Consider the following 16,645-nt stretch of genomic DNA (forward strand, 5'->3'; position numbering starts at 1 on the left):
TATCACCTAGTTGCTGTTGGAATAAATGCTTCATAAATACTTACCTGCTGTGGTTGAAGTTGTGCTCAACTGTACTTGTCTCTCTGGCTTTGGATTCTGCTAGAAGAGACTTAACAATTTTTCATTACTTTGAAAACAAGCTCTTAATATTCCTCTAAGGCAAGTTGTGAAAATGAGAAAGTGCAGAAAGGGTTCCACAGGGAGATACTATTTTACTTGCCTCTTTCCTTTCCCAAGTAATCAAAAGAAAGAACTGATCTAGAAATGGCATTATTAGTCTTCATAACATGAGATTAGAAGAAACACCACAGCTAGAGCTCTGATTTCTTTCCTTGGATACTGAAAAGTCCTGCGGTAGGAGGCAAAGCTTATAGGTCAAAAGAAGTACTGAAGTTTTTTTTTTTTTTTTTTAAGATTTTATTTATTTATTTATTTGAGAGAGAGAGAGAGAAACAGCATGAGAGGGGATAGGGTAAGAGGGAGAAGCAGGCTCCCCGCCGAGCCAGGAGCCCGATGTGGGACTCGATCCCAGGACTGCGGGATCATGACCTGAGCCGAAGGCAGTCGCTTAACCAACTGAGCCACCCAGGCGCCCCAAGAAGTACTGAAGTTTTAAAGAAACTTAATACCATCTGCTATACCTAGCCTATGTGTTTTTATGTTTTTATCTTTGTTCAAGACCTCAACTGACTCTTGATATCATGTGATACATGACCTTACTTAAAGAAGACTTTTCGTATGTGCATTATCATTGGAGCTGAAAGGATAGAGGAGGGTACAAAAATGGTAGATCTTATTTTCTGCAAAGCAATTGTCTCTACATCACTAGCATAAGATGTGGATAGAATGCCAAAGAATGAACTATGCTATCATTAATGTATATCTATGAAAATGTAGATTAACACTAATTAATAAGAAATTAAATTTTCAATATTTTCCCTGGGAACTCCGTTCTAAAGAGACAACTATGAACACTAAATATACACAAGCACTCAGAGACAACAAACCTGTACTAATAGCTCTTAAAATAAATCTTAAATTGGCTTACAAATTGATCTATAGTTATTGTTTTAGGTTGTTAATGCATTTCTAGAAATAATCACCGTTTCTTTATAAAACATAAATCCGGTATGCTTTATGTGTACTTTCTTCACCATTAAAACATGTTTCGTGAAATTTAGAATATAAAAATAAAAGTGTGAGATTAAATCTTTGTTAATAGCTATCAGAAAGACTAGTAAAGATAAGGATGACAATTTTGTAGATAAAAGACATTTTGCTGGGGGGCGCCTAGGTGGCTCAGTTGATTAAGCGACTGCCTTCAGCTCAGGTCATGATCCTGGAGTCCCAGGATTGAGTCCCGCATCGGGCTCCCTGCTCAGCGGGGGGTCTGCTTCTCCCTCTGATCCTCCCTCCTCTCATGCTCTCTCTCTCTCTATGTCATTCTCTCTCTCAAATAAATAAATAACATCTTAAAAAAAAAAGACATTTTACTGTTATATTTATTTAAGGAAAAAAAGCACTTGATTTTGAGAAGTAGTAAGTGAACATAATTGGCTTTGTGTATGCAGATATATATGATATATTAGGGAAGAGGAGAAATGTATATGTAGCATGAAATATGCAGGAAAAAATTATAAAGAGTTTTCAAAATACATATCATTATTTAATAATACATATTACTGAGATAGTTTTAAAAATAATTTTAAAATGTAATCTCCAAATTAGAGAAAAACTTTTTTACTGTGCAAGTTAATATGCCCTGGGTGAATAGTAATTCTTATTTCTCATTATGCATCCTCTCAAAAAAGTTACATTTTAGAAAGATATCCCACATTGTTATGCTGAATCTCAGCATTTACTCTAACATGTTCATATTATCTAATTAGCATTGTTAATGTATAACTACTAAAAGCACATCTAATTTGAATGGCCTGAGACCTAATACCAGATGTAGGAGGTTAGTGAAAAGATTCCAAGGTGACTTAGTAGCAACTGTATTTCTAAATGTCAGAGTAGCCAATGCTAACATGCTGATTTTAGAACCAGATGTCCCATTATTTCTTACATGATTTTATGAGAAACCAGAAGCTGGAATTCAGAAATGTTAATGAAAACTTATTAATAATCCTTATAATACTTTACATGATGTTATTACTTTTATAATTCTCCCTTTTTCTATAAGTTTGTAATATTTAAAAAAAAGACCTAGGGATGCCTGGGTGGCTCAGTTGGTTAAGTGTCCAACTCTTGACTTCAGCTCAGGTCATGATCTAGGGTTGTGAGATTGAGCTCCACATCAGGCTCCGTCCTCAGTGAGGAGTCTGCTTGAGATTCTCTCTCTCCCTCTCTGCCCCTACCCTCCTCGCTCTCTCTCTCTCAAATGAATAAATAAAATCTTTTTAAAAAAAGACCTAAAGAAACACTGTGTCTGCAAATTTCAAATGTTTTCTATGCCTAATTGGCCAAATATATTTTAGTGATTTTATAGAAAGAAAGAAAGAAGAAAGAAAGAAAGAAAAAAAGAAAGAGAAAGAAAAAAACAGTATGAGTATTAAAGAAAAGAAGATTAAGCATATTACCTATGTTCTATTGCTCAAGAATCATTGAAATAAAATGTGAATAGGGATAAATGTCATTAGGGAACATTAGGCTGTCAATACTAATGACTGAGCAAGGTCCTTGTTAACAATTTGTATCATTTCTATAAGTGATGTTATGACAAAAATAATAAATTGGGCTGAGTTTCTCTCATAGGGTTTTTCAATTTCAAAGGCATGCCTACCTCCTTCTTTGACAATGCAAAACACTGCTGCCTTGAGTCATTAAGGTTTTTAGATTTAAACACTAGATCTTATACAACAAGTAAGAGTCAGTTTATTTCATTTATATTCATCAGCTAATGGTGCGGCAGGCAGGGTTCCTGACAACAGAGATCATTTAACATTGCATGTGGGAGATTGTATGTTCAATCCTGGTCTTTCAATACAAAAATGTATGCCATTTTTGGCATGACAATTTGTGATGCTACCAAAAAATAAAGTAACTGTTTACCGAATAGTTGCATTCTATAAAATATATTTGATTGGCATTTCTCTTTCTTCTCAAGATGACATGGGATTCAGAAAGAGAGAAAAAGAAGGTAGAATGGTGAAAGGAAAGGAGAGGGGTTCGCGGAGGAGACAGCAAAGATTGCACCTGATACATATTTATTGCAAATTAAAAGCCATGGCTTTTCTATACTCAATGCCCCCATGAAAAATATCATCAATCACAACGAAGAAACAAAAGACCATCATTGTCCCCCCCCCACCCATGGAAATTTCATTTCAGAATATTGATTTGTGATATTCTAACCTGGCTAAGACTGAGCAAAGTCAAAATGTAGTCAGTGTAGAAAAGTTAGTGTCTGTGAATGTGAACTGATGAAGACTAACAGGAAGCTTTCGCATGGATGAAAACCAGTAGGATTATCTAGTCATCTCTCATGACAATCCACAATGACAGACTTGTTAATTCCCGTAACTGGTAAAGATTGCCTGAAAACACAAAAGGAAAGCCAGATCCAGATTACAAATTATATTTTCTGGTTCAGCATAATTACTAGGAGAAATATGTTAAATAGTTAAAATATTATATTTAACTTTAAAATTTAAGGATCAGGAAGCAACTGTACTGTCCCAACATTGTCTGGCTGATAAAGGCAGCTGACAGCATTTCACTTAATTGCTGTTCGGTTGGTGAACTTCAGTTTTCCCTCCGTCAACTTCCCAAATAAATCTTATCCCTTTAGAGTCAATTTATGTTTCCCAGCAGAATGATGCATTTTACCCATTCAGCTATGCTAGCGTTCTCTGAAGCCAGCCAGCAATGATCTCACCTCACCTACAATATAAATCTATCAGTGAATAAACAACATCATTTTTATTTCAATGCCGATGACACACTACATGTCGATGTGGCAGTTAAATAATTTATCTCTCTTTTGGGTGCAATCTGCCAGGCTTATTATAACTCTACTTCTGATATTCATTTCATGTTTCATAGTTCTTTTCCTCACGAGGATGCTTGTCAATCAATTAAATTGAAATGTCATTCTGACCTTTTCTTGGAAACAATTTATTCTTTTTTTCCATTTCATCACAAGCTTTTTTCCATTTTATTCAAACTAAAAGCCTTAATTACTACTATTCAGAGACTTTATACTAATTAACCTTATAAAACTACATGCTCATCAACATTACTGACCCTTTATCTTTCCAGAGGTTATCCAGTTGAGTCTGCCTGAGGATCAGAAACTAAGCATTACAACGGCAACTGTGGGGCAAAGTGCTGTTTTGAGCTGTGCCATTCGGGGGGCACCGAGACCCCCCATCATCTGGCAAAGGAACAATATTATTCTAAATAATTTAGATTTGGAAGACATCAATGTGAGTACATAAATAGATGTTGCTTTATAATTTGTGTGTTTCACGTGATATACTCTAGACTTTGTGAAGTCTGAGCAGCTTAATGAATATCGGATGTAGAGTAGAAGAAGATTATTGGAACATTGTCATATCCACACTAGTGACTGGTAAGTGCACTATAGATCGTTTGAAATTATCCAAATCACTTGTGTAGATGTAGTAATCAGGTTATGTAGCCCTGTATTGGTGGGATCATATCAACTTAAACCAATTCTGTCTGATTGTCAGAATTTCTACAATTATCAACAATTAATCTTTATGTATTTGCTATTATGGTTGAGCAACAGCCTAAAGCTTGTGAGGTGTTAGATTGGGTAAAGACAGTTTTTGCTTCAAATACTTCATAGTGTATTAGAAATAATAAACATTAATCAAGCAATAAATGGTTTATTTTTCTAGAATGAAATTGGAATAAATTTCTCCAATCAGGTTCACTCCTAGAGACCCAGAATCTTAAACTCAATTTGAAAGGGTACAGCTTTGAAAATGAAACAGAAACAGGGTATTCATCTGTACCTTCCATGTTATGTGTTCCAAGTGAGGGTTAAAAAGTATACATCATCCTAGATGATGAAAAGACGTAAAAATTGTGTGTTATGGGATGCCCTGGAAATGACGTAGGGCAATCCTTTGTCTTAGTGATTTGGGGATTTTATGATCTCCATGCACATAAATTTCAGTTACTTTTTTATTATTGCTCAAGAAAGCCATCACCTGTTCGTTCATTCTTTGTTGTTTCATAAAGAAACCTCTAAAGAAAGCAGCATAAAGAACTCTAAAACACAGGTCCAAGAGAGTTACTCTTATGTATTACGTCTTACTAATATTCTTGTTTAATGTCCTCAAATGATTCAAAACAGAAGCTTTCCAATTTTAATTTTTTTATTTAATAATTTTTTTCCTAAATTTGTTTATATATGTGAAAGTTCTTCAGAGAGTATATGGAGAATAATACTTAATTCTTAAGATATCAAGAACACTGTGCATTAGAATAGCTATAATTTTAGCAGTATTCAACAGTCTTCGAGAGACATGGGTTTGCTTATATGTTGTTATGTCTACATTTTATCTTTTATTTTCTACCTTCATTCCTACTATCAAGTTTTCCATGTTATGTCCAGAGGCCCATGTATTCTATGGTGCTGTGGTTTGAATACCTCAAAATAAGCTCATTTGAATTGTTTCAGTAAGGAAGGGTATGCTTTGAGTAATCTGTGGAAAAATTATAAAAATGGGCACATTCTTTTGCCTGGATCTTGTGTTATTTTGTTTACTCCCTAACTTCTGACTCTGTTCTAGAAACTTGAAATTTCTAAGAAAATGATTATAGGTAAGTTAGGTGTCCAAAATATATGTAAGCATGAGATAAATTCTGACATCAATAAATTGATTTTTATTGGATAAAGTTATTTTGGTTACATTTCATAAATTTCATTTTGAAATTTTGAGAATTTCAAAAACATTTTTAAGATTTAAAAAGTTTTGATTTCATTACAAGTCATATTTAAATAAATTGGACAAGCATTCATAACCTATAGTATACATATAACTTTCAACATTCCAAATGAAACTGCAGGATATCTTTGAAAGGGATATTTATTTAATTTTCCAGTATACCACTGGTGTTTTCATTTACATGCATTTACCAATATAACTAAGGTGTGAAGTAAAAGTTATAAAATATTACTTGTGTTTTGTTTTATACTTAACCTGTTTAAAGTCTGCTATAAAATAAGGACTTCACCATGGAAATAAATTATTTATCTATATCTATTTATCCATCTGTATGTAGACTTTATTATAGTTAATAAGCTAACTATATAGTTTATATATATATGTATAACTGCATTAAATATAATAAACTATTATATAGTCAGCCATATAGTATTATAATATATATATATTATATTATATAGTTTATTACATGTATGTGTGAATATATATATATAGAGAGAGAGACAGAGAGAGAAAGAGAAAGTCAGTACTGTCTCTAGTGGACATCTGATATGTCATCTGATTACTCAACATCTTTTGAACAACCCTTCAGATATTTTGGCAGTGCTTTGGTTCTTTGCTTTCCCAAACTAGAAACCACAGTCTGACTTAATTAGCCGTCTTTGCAGTTAGGGAGCAGATATATGAATAAGGCAAAGACACTGCTGACCCAAGACTTCATTGTGTAAGCAAGAGCAGGGAATCACAGGTGCTTTACGGAATTCACTCTCCCCATCTGTCCTTCCTGGTGAGTGCTGTGGCAGCAGATCTTACTTGCAAGGACAACAGTGATGAAAGTTCTGGAATTGGTCAGTATTCAGCTTCAATTGGATCTTCATGGGTCAATCTCAATATGGGGCTTGTGCTTTTTTCCTGGCTTCTCATTCCCTAAGGATGATACTCAGTGCTGGATATCCTATGACCTCCCTAATTTCTTCATTAAATGGCATTCTTGCTCAAAACTAGCTAGAATGGGTTCTATTGTTTGCCCCTAAGAATGTCATCTAAATAATTTTATGGGTTTAATAAGTTGAGAAACATCTGTAGTTATATCTTCTTAAAATGTGTGTTTATCATTAGATATAGATTTTGGATGTGTTGAAAGATCAAGATGACCTTACTACATTGTAAAATACATTCTTTGTTTATAAGCAAAGAGGACTTTCAAAACTTCCAGATATGAGTCAGTTTTATACCCAAGTATATTGGGTGTAAATTATACCAAAGTATATATTTGTTCCCACAAGAGTGGGTTTAATTCCCATTAAATTATGTAAGGTTAAAATTATAAGTGTTTTTCATGTCAAAGAAATTGATGACAATTTTCAATATTCTTTCTGATTCTTTAATATATATTAGGTAGGATTTAACATATATTTACCTAGGCAACACATAAATGCTTTCTGATTGCAAAAGATTAAAATAATATAAACATTTTTTAAAAGCATAATTACCCCTCCTTTTTTTATATCCACTTATTCCCATTCTTAAGTGCAGAAGAAATCCTGTGAGTACGTTTTTAATCTCCCTCCATGCATTGCAAATATAATTTTATTTATTTAGTAGGATAGATTCATATTAATTCTCATTATGTCACTACTTCATTACCTTATTAGCCCTAAAGACAACTCCATGAAGCAGGGAATCTTTTTTTAAGCAATGAATCTTACCCTCATTTGCATATGTGGGGATTCATGCTAAGAGCATTGTTCATCCAAGGTTGTTGAAGGAATAAGTGGTAGTGCTGGAATGTTTATATGGCATGATTGACTTCAGTTCTTGAGCTTCACCGCTGCATGGAAGTGAGATGGTCTGTCATTTTCTGCTACCCTTTGCAAAATGTATCCCAAATAATTCTGGCCCCTATCCATTACTAATAGGTTTTATAGTCTGTGCTATTATGTGTAGGGCTGATTGATATTCACTTGATGTTAGAAGCCTTTCATTTGGCCTATCTTCTGTTTTGGACCCAATGAATAAAAGAACACTACTGAACTACTGGAAGCAGTGACACAGTGGTTTGCAAAATGGGCTGGGGATTCAGACTGTCTGGATTCCAATTAATATTCAGTCTCTTGGGAGTGATATGTCCTCAAGGTATTTAACCGCCCTATGCCCAGCTTCCTTATCTGTAAATTGAAGATAACAGTAGAATGAACTCATTTTTGCATGAGAACTAATGAGATAAAGTATTTTTAAACTGGTAATACTCTATGTCACAGGGTAAATGTTCTTTGCTTTTTCTTCTCTCTTGTCCTCCTCCTCTTCCTCTTTCTTCTCTTCTTCCTAATATAGGTTTCAACAGCACAGAAACACTCAACCTGCCTAAAACAACAGGAATTCAATGTTAGGACACATATCGTAGTAAGAGAGTTTGGGAACTAACAGGAAATGCCCCCACCAAATTTGTTCCAGTTGTAGTCACTGAAACTGGAAGTTTTTTTTTTTTTTTTTTCTATTCAATGCAGCTTTAGGAATCATACTGACTTAACTTCCTATTAGCAATCTTGTATTAATCTCTGCTCTGAAGATATGCCATTAAATTCACTCGGCTACTATACATTCATATATTTTCCATCGTATATGTGTCTTCAGTCCTTTTTCTGCCTAAGTTCCTGCAATAGATAATTGCTTTACTTTGATCTTTCTGCTTTGGGTGCAACTTGGCACACAAACTACAATTCTGGCATTATTGTGATTGAGCCTGAGTCCTAATCCTGGTCCGATGAGCTATGACCAGGAAATGCAGATGAGGAGTTTTGAGGTTTAGAACATGACTCTCCTGTTGACCTTGCTTCTCTCGAGCTGGTTCCTAGATTCCAATCCTAGTTTTGCCACTTATTAGCTATGCAATCACAGTGAATTGATTGAAGCAATTTAAGTTACAGTCTCTTCATCTGTAAAAGGAGGGATTGTTATAAGATTCAATGGTGCATACCAGATTGAACATAAAATATAAGTTATTTATTTTATCACTATCAGTAGTTTGATTCAATATGGCATGTTGATCATGCTTAATAACAAATGTAAAGCCCTATGAAAATATTATTTTGAAATAACCTGATGTAATTTATATGATTTTCAACAACTTTAAAGGTAGACTTGCTAGATAAAATGCAGAACTCACAGATACATTTGGATTTCAGATATACAATAAATATTTTTTTTACTATAGGTATGTACCAAATATTGCATGGGATATACTTCATACAAGAATCATTCTTGTCTGTCTGAAATTTAACTTTAGTTAGGTGCTGCATTTTATTTACTGTGTCTGGCATTCTCCTAACATGAAAGTCAAGTTGGCTTAAATACTGCATGAAACCGTTTTCTTACAAATGATACTGTGGCTTACATCACTGAGATTAAAAGTTGGAACTGTTAAAAGTTCATGTGAATTTAATACATTGGCTTTGTAGATTCCTTATTTTTTTCCCATCTTAACATTCATTCTGTGATTTTTGTTTCTTTTACATCTGTCTAACCTGTTAGTAATTGTGCCTTGCATTTAGAAGAGACTAGGAAAAACATGGATTAAATTCACAGGAGTTTATTCTTTCATAAAATATACCTTCCATAGCTGGCATGATTGCTCCATGAAGCATCTGGACCTCAATCTTCTATCTTCTTTTCTGGCATTCCAAGAGCTTGGCTTTTATCGTTAAGGTCATCTCAGGGATCAAGAGGGCTGTTGGAGCTCCAGCCACCAATCTATATTCCATCATTCTACAGTCCAGAGCCACAGCAGTACAAAGCAGGTAAAAGATAAAGGAACTTATTCCTGGAAGTCCCGCAACCTTTTACGGGTCACCGATGAGCAATAACTGCAATAACTGTACTAGGGAGACTAAATACCACTGTTTAGCTAGGCATACTGCTCAGCCTTCTGTTACAAAGGAGGAGCAGGAGAGCAATCTCTACTTCTCTATCCACGGCCATCTAAGAGGATAGAAGACGTTCTACTTTTTTCTTTATACTTTTATTTTGTTTTGTTTTTCAGCATTGATTAAATATGATTATCCATCTGAATTCAAATCTGAGCACCTCTGCACACCAACTCTATTCCTTTGGTAGTTTTATCAGTCCTCATCTTATTTCTTTGATTGTGAATTTTGCATTTATAGGCCTCTCATTAAATATTCTACTAAGTTTTATTTATTTACTTATTTTTCAATCTAATGATTTTTTTCTGATCATTCTTTTTTTAAATTTATTTAAATTCAATTAATTAATATATAGTGTATTATTAGTTTCAGAGATAAGAGTTCAGTGATTCAGCAGTTTCTCTGATCATTCTTAAGATAGTTCTATCCTGGGATGCCTGGGTGGCTCAGCTGGTTAGGTGTCTGCCTTCATCTCAGGTCATGATCCCAGGGTCCTAAGATCAAGCCCCTCACGGGCTCCCTGCTTGTGCTTTCTCTCTCTCTCTGACAAATAAATAAATAAAATCATAAAAAAAAGAAAAAAGAAAAAAGATAGTTCTATCCCTCTGGCTTATCTGAAGCAATTCTCACCATGTACAGTTAACATCCACTTAAAGCAAAGCATTCTCTTAAAAAATGATAAATAAACATAGACAATAAACCAGTTGAAATAATCACTTTAATTCAAATCAAAATCCAATTGCAGGTGTGGCAGTGTCCATATTAGTTTTTGTTTGTTTTTAATGCTAGATCTCCTCATAAGTATGTAGCTGGCAAAACGAACACTGCGAGATAACATATCACAGCATAATAAAAAAATTAATCAAAATTAAAAACTTTAATAAAATAAAATTTTATTGTATTGTATTTTTATTTTAACATGTGTGCATTTTTAAAGCCATTGAATGCTTAATATAGAATACTATACCTTATTCTGATAAAAAAAAATGTTTCAGAATATGTACTGAACTTCAAATTTAGAAGTCAAATCCCCAAGTCATGCTTAGTTCCCAAAGACTGAAAGAAGTGATTTTAGCAGTAGAGAATTCTGACTCCATTACTCAGTTTTAATACTTACAGCAGTGTAAAGATGTAACTTTTTCCCTTAAATCTATGAATTTTAAAGTTCTCATATATACAAAAGGGGCATTTTTAACCTTTAGGCTATTCTTTGATAACAGAACCCAAACTATGTTCACCAATAAGAACAATTTTGTTAGCAAGATTTCATTTTAACTTTTTAGAAACCTATAGTGTTCTATTTTAATCTGGAACCTATTGGAGTATAACATCAAAACTAGTTATTAAAAAGGAAGTTATTGACTTTTTTCTTTGCTAGACTATAAACAATCCATTTCTTTTATCCCCTTAACGAAAAATGTAGACATTTAATGTTTGTAATATAATACATCATTCACCATGTAATTTTTATCACTAATTTATTTATTTATTTATTTATTTATTTATTTTTTTAAAGATTTTATTTATTTATTTGACACACAGAGAGAAAGCACAAGTAGGCAGAGAGGCAGGCAGAGAGAGAGGCAGAAGCAGGCTCTCCACTGAGCAGGGAGCCCGATGTGGGACTCGATCCCGGGACTCCAGGATCATGACCTGAGCTGAAGGCAGTCGCTTAACCAACTGAGCCACCCAGGCGCCCCACTAATTTATTTTTAATATAAGCCTGAGGCCATTGTGGCTCTTAAAATCCAGGGGAATTGGAGAATATTTACAATTCGAAATCTTCCAAGCCAAAGAAAGCAAGGAGCATTGGCAAAGCTAAAGATGTTGGATTTCTTCCACAAATACCAAATATGCAGCATGCATTCATTTTCCACCTATATAATTGTTAAATGGGTGAAATTACCTGTGATCATAAACATTGCCTAAGAGCATGCTGCTTTAAAATGAATATTATTCCTAAATTACTTTGTTCTGCTTATATAATGGAACACTGAATATTACAATTCACTTCTTAAGAAAGTATTAAAATCAATAATTTAAAAAATATTTTAAAATATCTTGGTCATTTTTTTTGGAACTTATTCTTGCAAATAGCAATATATAAAAATGAAATGCTCATGTGTGGATTGGTGAATGAAATATTCACATACTAGTTTGTATGTGGTAGGTTATGTATTTTTTTATTTTTAAAATTCCAGGTTCAGTTTTCAAAGTTGTGACAGATCATGTTATTTTAATAAGTTTATGAAGAATATTAACACAGAAACATGACTACTATGACATTCTTTTTTTCTCAATAAGAACTTTTGCTAAATATCGATATAGATTCATTCTTAAATTGATGAAGCTATTTTTTTTCATCATATGTCTGAACCCATGGCTTCAACTACTATATTTAAGCTGATACATTCTAAGTTATAATTCTATTTAAAATTTCTCTCCTCTTTCTCTCTTTCTTTTTTTTTGTTTTTTGTTTTTTGTTTGAATGTGTGAAATCTGATGAAAGAAAGATGTTGGGGTTCAGAGCTGATGTCCAAGAAAGAATTCTTGAAACATCTTTGGAGCAAAAAGGTGGTTTTATTAAAGGACAGGGACAGGACCCGTGGGCAGAAAGACTGCACTGAGGTCAGGGAGGAGTGGCTGAGTAAATACTTTCAAGTTGGGAGGGGGTTAGGGATAGCGTAAGTCTCTAAGGAATTTTGGAAGCAAGGTTTCCAGGACTTTGAGGGGGCTAGCTATTGTTAGGAAAAGGTCATTTATTACTGTCTAGTAAAACCATAGTCATGAGACCCTTCAGATGTATATCGGTGGGCCATATGCTTGGGGGCTGATTGCCATCATGTATTTTGAGGGGTAGAGATAAAGGAAGTCTCCAAAGGAATTTTTATACGTTAGACTTACAGGATCCTGGGGGTTGTGCTAGGATTGCCTTCTGCCCTTAATGAAGTATTAACATCGAGGCAGCTGAGCTCTAAGAGGAATGTCACTCTGCCTGTTTCAAGGACTTGTCAGTGGGCTGTAAATAGTAAGGAAATTTAATTCTTCTTTTGCCTCTGTTCCCACATCAAAATCCAGACCAATTATCTTTATCCTCAAACCTGCAACATTTGCAGTGTTTCCTATTCCATGTCAATGTAGCCAGAAAACTGAGTCCTGCTCAAGTTCTCTCTCAATTTGTCCCTCAAATCTGATCTATTACAAAACCTTGTGAATTTAACTTTTTAAATTTATCTTAAATCTCTTCTGTCATCTCATTTCCACTATGGCTGCCTTAGTTTAAGTTTATAATTTCTCACCTTCAAACTTGATCCTTTCCTACTGAGACTGCCCCTCCATTTAAACCTGCACTTCATAGTACAGGCAGACAGCTCCTCATAAAATTTACATTTGGCCATTTTGCATTCCTCTTTAAAACCCTTTAATGGCTGTTTGTAGCTTTCATGAAAAAAAGAAAAAGATTCAAATTATTTAGCTTATTCTGGAAAGTCTATTTCTTTATTAATTCTTCGTACTATTCATACATATTCATTCTTTCCTACAACCCCTCCAAAACACTAGCTGCTTTCTGACTATTAGGTTGTGTTATTATTACCATTCTCAAACACATTCTTCTCTCTACTGGAAAACCTTCCCTTGTCTTTTTAATTTACCTAAATCCAATGAATTGTTTACAAATAGATAAATGCTTCTTATGCCTAAATTTGACTTTTTTTTTCAAGTTCTTTGTCTAGCAATTACCATACTTGTTGCATATAGTAGAACTATTAACATTCTTGCCTTTCTTCTCTAGACTAGAAACTCTGAGCTCAAGGACCTTTACATATTCAACTTTGGATTATGATGTTAGCCTTGTACTGACACCTAGGAGATAATAAAATTCAAATGTGCAAATAACAAATGACATTGTGATATTTCTAATATTCATAATTATGCATTATTGAGTTTATTTGTATACTTTTTATATTCAATATGTTGCTAGAGACTTTATTTACTTCCTGTAGCTACATGCAGGGTTATCAATCAACTGATGTTTATTGGCAGTCAATCATTTAAGCCTAACATGCCTCAACAATTTCTGGATTCCATTTCTTTAATAACATTTCTCATTAAGCATATTGATTTTTTACTATAGTTTCAATTTAATCTCCTATCATATGCAATAAGGGGGGAGAAAAAGATGAGGGGCAACACATATTTTGTCATTATTTAATCTTCATGTATTCAACAAATATTGATTTAACTGGTACGCTTTTCCAGGCACTCAGTTAAATGCTGAGGATATACCTATAAGAGACACCATTCCAGTCTTGAAAATCTCACAGATTAAAGGAATCAAAAAAGAATACAACTACATTATATTTAATAATGCAGTATGAAAGTTTCATAAATACAGATCTTCCTGACTTGGAGCTATGGCTCACTGCTGCTCAGCATCACCAGAGAGTATTAGTACCACGCTGGGCCAACCCAGGAATATATCAAAATTAAAATTTGAAGTATGGTGTCTACAAAATGTGTATTGCTTTCACACCATGATAAAGTTGAAAAATCGTAAGTTGGAGGCCATCTATACATATTTGTTTATATATATGCAAATATATAAATAATAGAAAAAGGAAGTCAAATTTAAGTTGCAGAGTCACAGAAGACTTCTAAAAATACACTAGTCTTATGGTGGAGACTAGAGCTAGATGAAGGAGTGGCAGACAGGTATTGCTAGGAAAGAGTACATCAGGCTTGAGGTAGCATGGTATATTTAATGGAGTTATGTATAAGAGTTAGCAAAGATAATAGGTTAATAAAGGGCTTCAAATTATTAATATATTGATCAAGGGCTTAAATACATTAAATAAAACCAGGTTCTTTTATTTGATTATAGAGGTGTACATTTACATTTATAACATATAACACAATGATGATGATGGATGGATACTTAATATTTGCCAAACATTGAAATGTATCATTTAAAAAATATATTTACTTACTTTGCAACACAAGAGAAACCAACATATTTATACTTATACACAAGATGATGTTTAAGTTGATTTTTAACTGCAAAATTTCAATAATAATTTTGGTTCTCTTTACAGTTTATCTTTCTCTAGTCACCTTGGTCCATATTTGCAGATAGAACTATAATTTAAACAAATAATACATCTATAAAATTTTAAGCAACTTTTCTGTTTCATATCAAAGGAGAATAGCAAGCACCATTTAAAGGATATATAACTAATGCCAATTGATCTTACAGACCTCCTAAAGTACATACCATTCATTTCACAGTAGACTTTTCATTGCCCTCTAATTATAGTTAACTTATTCCTAACCTTTTAAATAATGCCCAGCTTGTAAGAGCTATATATGACTACACAATTTATTTTTAAAAAAACTGAGGGGCAATTCTCTGGTATAATTGCTTCACAGCCATCAACAATCATAGGGTTCAAAATCAAAATCTTGTTATATAATTTAAGGCATAATAGGTCAAGATCGTTTAATATAGAAAGACAGCCCATTCACTTTAACAGTAGTTGTTGATTCTTACTTTATCTTTCTCCTTTTGTGCAAGAAGCAAAAGTTACAGTTTAATCTAAAATAAAGAAATAGTGTCATAGATATCTCTGTTTTGTAACAGTATTCAAATATGCTATCAACATTATCCTTCTGAGTACTCAATGTTTTAGAGAGGGAAATTTAAGAAGCCTATTAGAAGTAATAACCAAAAAGAAAAGAAGTTGTAAAATCCAATTTTGTTGTTCCTTCAAGGATTTGTTATTTCATTTCTGTTCAATTAGCAGGATTTTGGCAAAGGCTGGGAATTTATCATATATTTTCTTCCTAACAGTATACACTATTAAAATAAGACAAAAACACTACTAATAAAGAACACTTTTTTAAAAAATTTTTTCGTTCACTCAAGGAACTTGATGCAGAGGTATGTGAAATCAGTTATATTAATGAAGCATGTTAATTGGTAATTGCTTATAAATTACCATTTTTCCTACTGAAAATGAATTATATTTATGATAGATAACTCTAGTAAACATTCTTAAATTTATATAACCAATGTTCAAATATATTTATGCTGACATTATTGTGATTTATAAAACCTTCTTTCAATGGGTGAAATGCATTGTGATTTTATAATTTTTGTCTAAAAATAATTAACTAGCTATTGTCCCAAAGGCAGATATTAATTCCTCCCTTATTTTATTCATTTCTATTCCTCTATGGCATATGCAAGTCTAATGATTTAGCTTGAATGTGATCCTTTGACAACTTATCAATGAATGTTTACAGAGTCAACAAATATGTATGAGTTAATAGCATATTCACTCATACATATTATATGGTCTATGATTCTAGAGTTTATAGGTATAAGAGTTACTTTAATTTATGGCAAGAAAAATTGGCATCAAAAATAAAGACAACCTTCGGGCGCCTGGGTGGCTCAGTTGGTTAAGCGACTGCCTTCGGCTCAGGTCATGGTCCTGGAGTTCCTGGATCGAGTCCCGCATCGGGCTCCCTGCTCAGCGGGGGGCCTGCTTCTCCCTCTGACCCTCCCCCCTCTCATGTGCTCTCTGTCTCTCTCATTCTCTCTGTCTCAGATAAATAAATAAAAAATCTTTAACAAAAAATAATAAATAAAAAAAATAAAGACAATCTTCAATGTATGAGGTGAACAAGGACAATATAATTTTTAGAGAGAAACAAACTGGGCAAACCATGGTTACAATATGTTATGATGTTATTTCATATTTTGAGTTAGGGTAACCAACTAGGGGGCCATCTTCT

General features: G+C 33.4%; 1 protein-coding gene across 1 annotated transcript in view; it reads left to right on the forward strand.

Annotated features, from left to right (window-relative positions):
- Nucleotides 1-16,645, forward strand: part of FSTL5 (follistatin like 5) — a 637,910-nt gene that overhangs the window by 426,808 nt on the left and 194,457 nt on the right. Inside the window, exon 7 of the mRNA XM_081813100.1 lies at nt 4,264-4,430. Within this exon, the coding sequence (XP_081669226.1) occupies nt 4,264-4,430 (167 nt within the window). The remainder of the gene's footprint in view (nt 1-4,263; nt 4,431-16,645) is intronic.

This window comes from Leptonychotes weddellii, chromosome 2, assembly GCF_054177405.1.
Source record: "Leptonychotes weddellii isolate Sample4059 chromosome 2, ASM5417740v2, whole genome shotgun sequence".
NCBI classification, from domain to species: domain Eukaryota; kingdom Metazoa; phylum Chordata; class Mammalia; order Carnivora; family Phocidae; genus Leptonychotes; species Leptonychotes weddellii.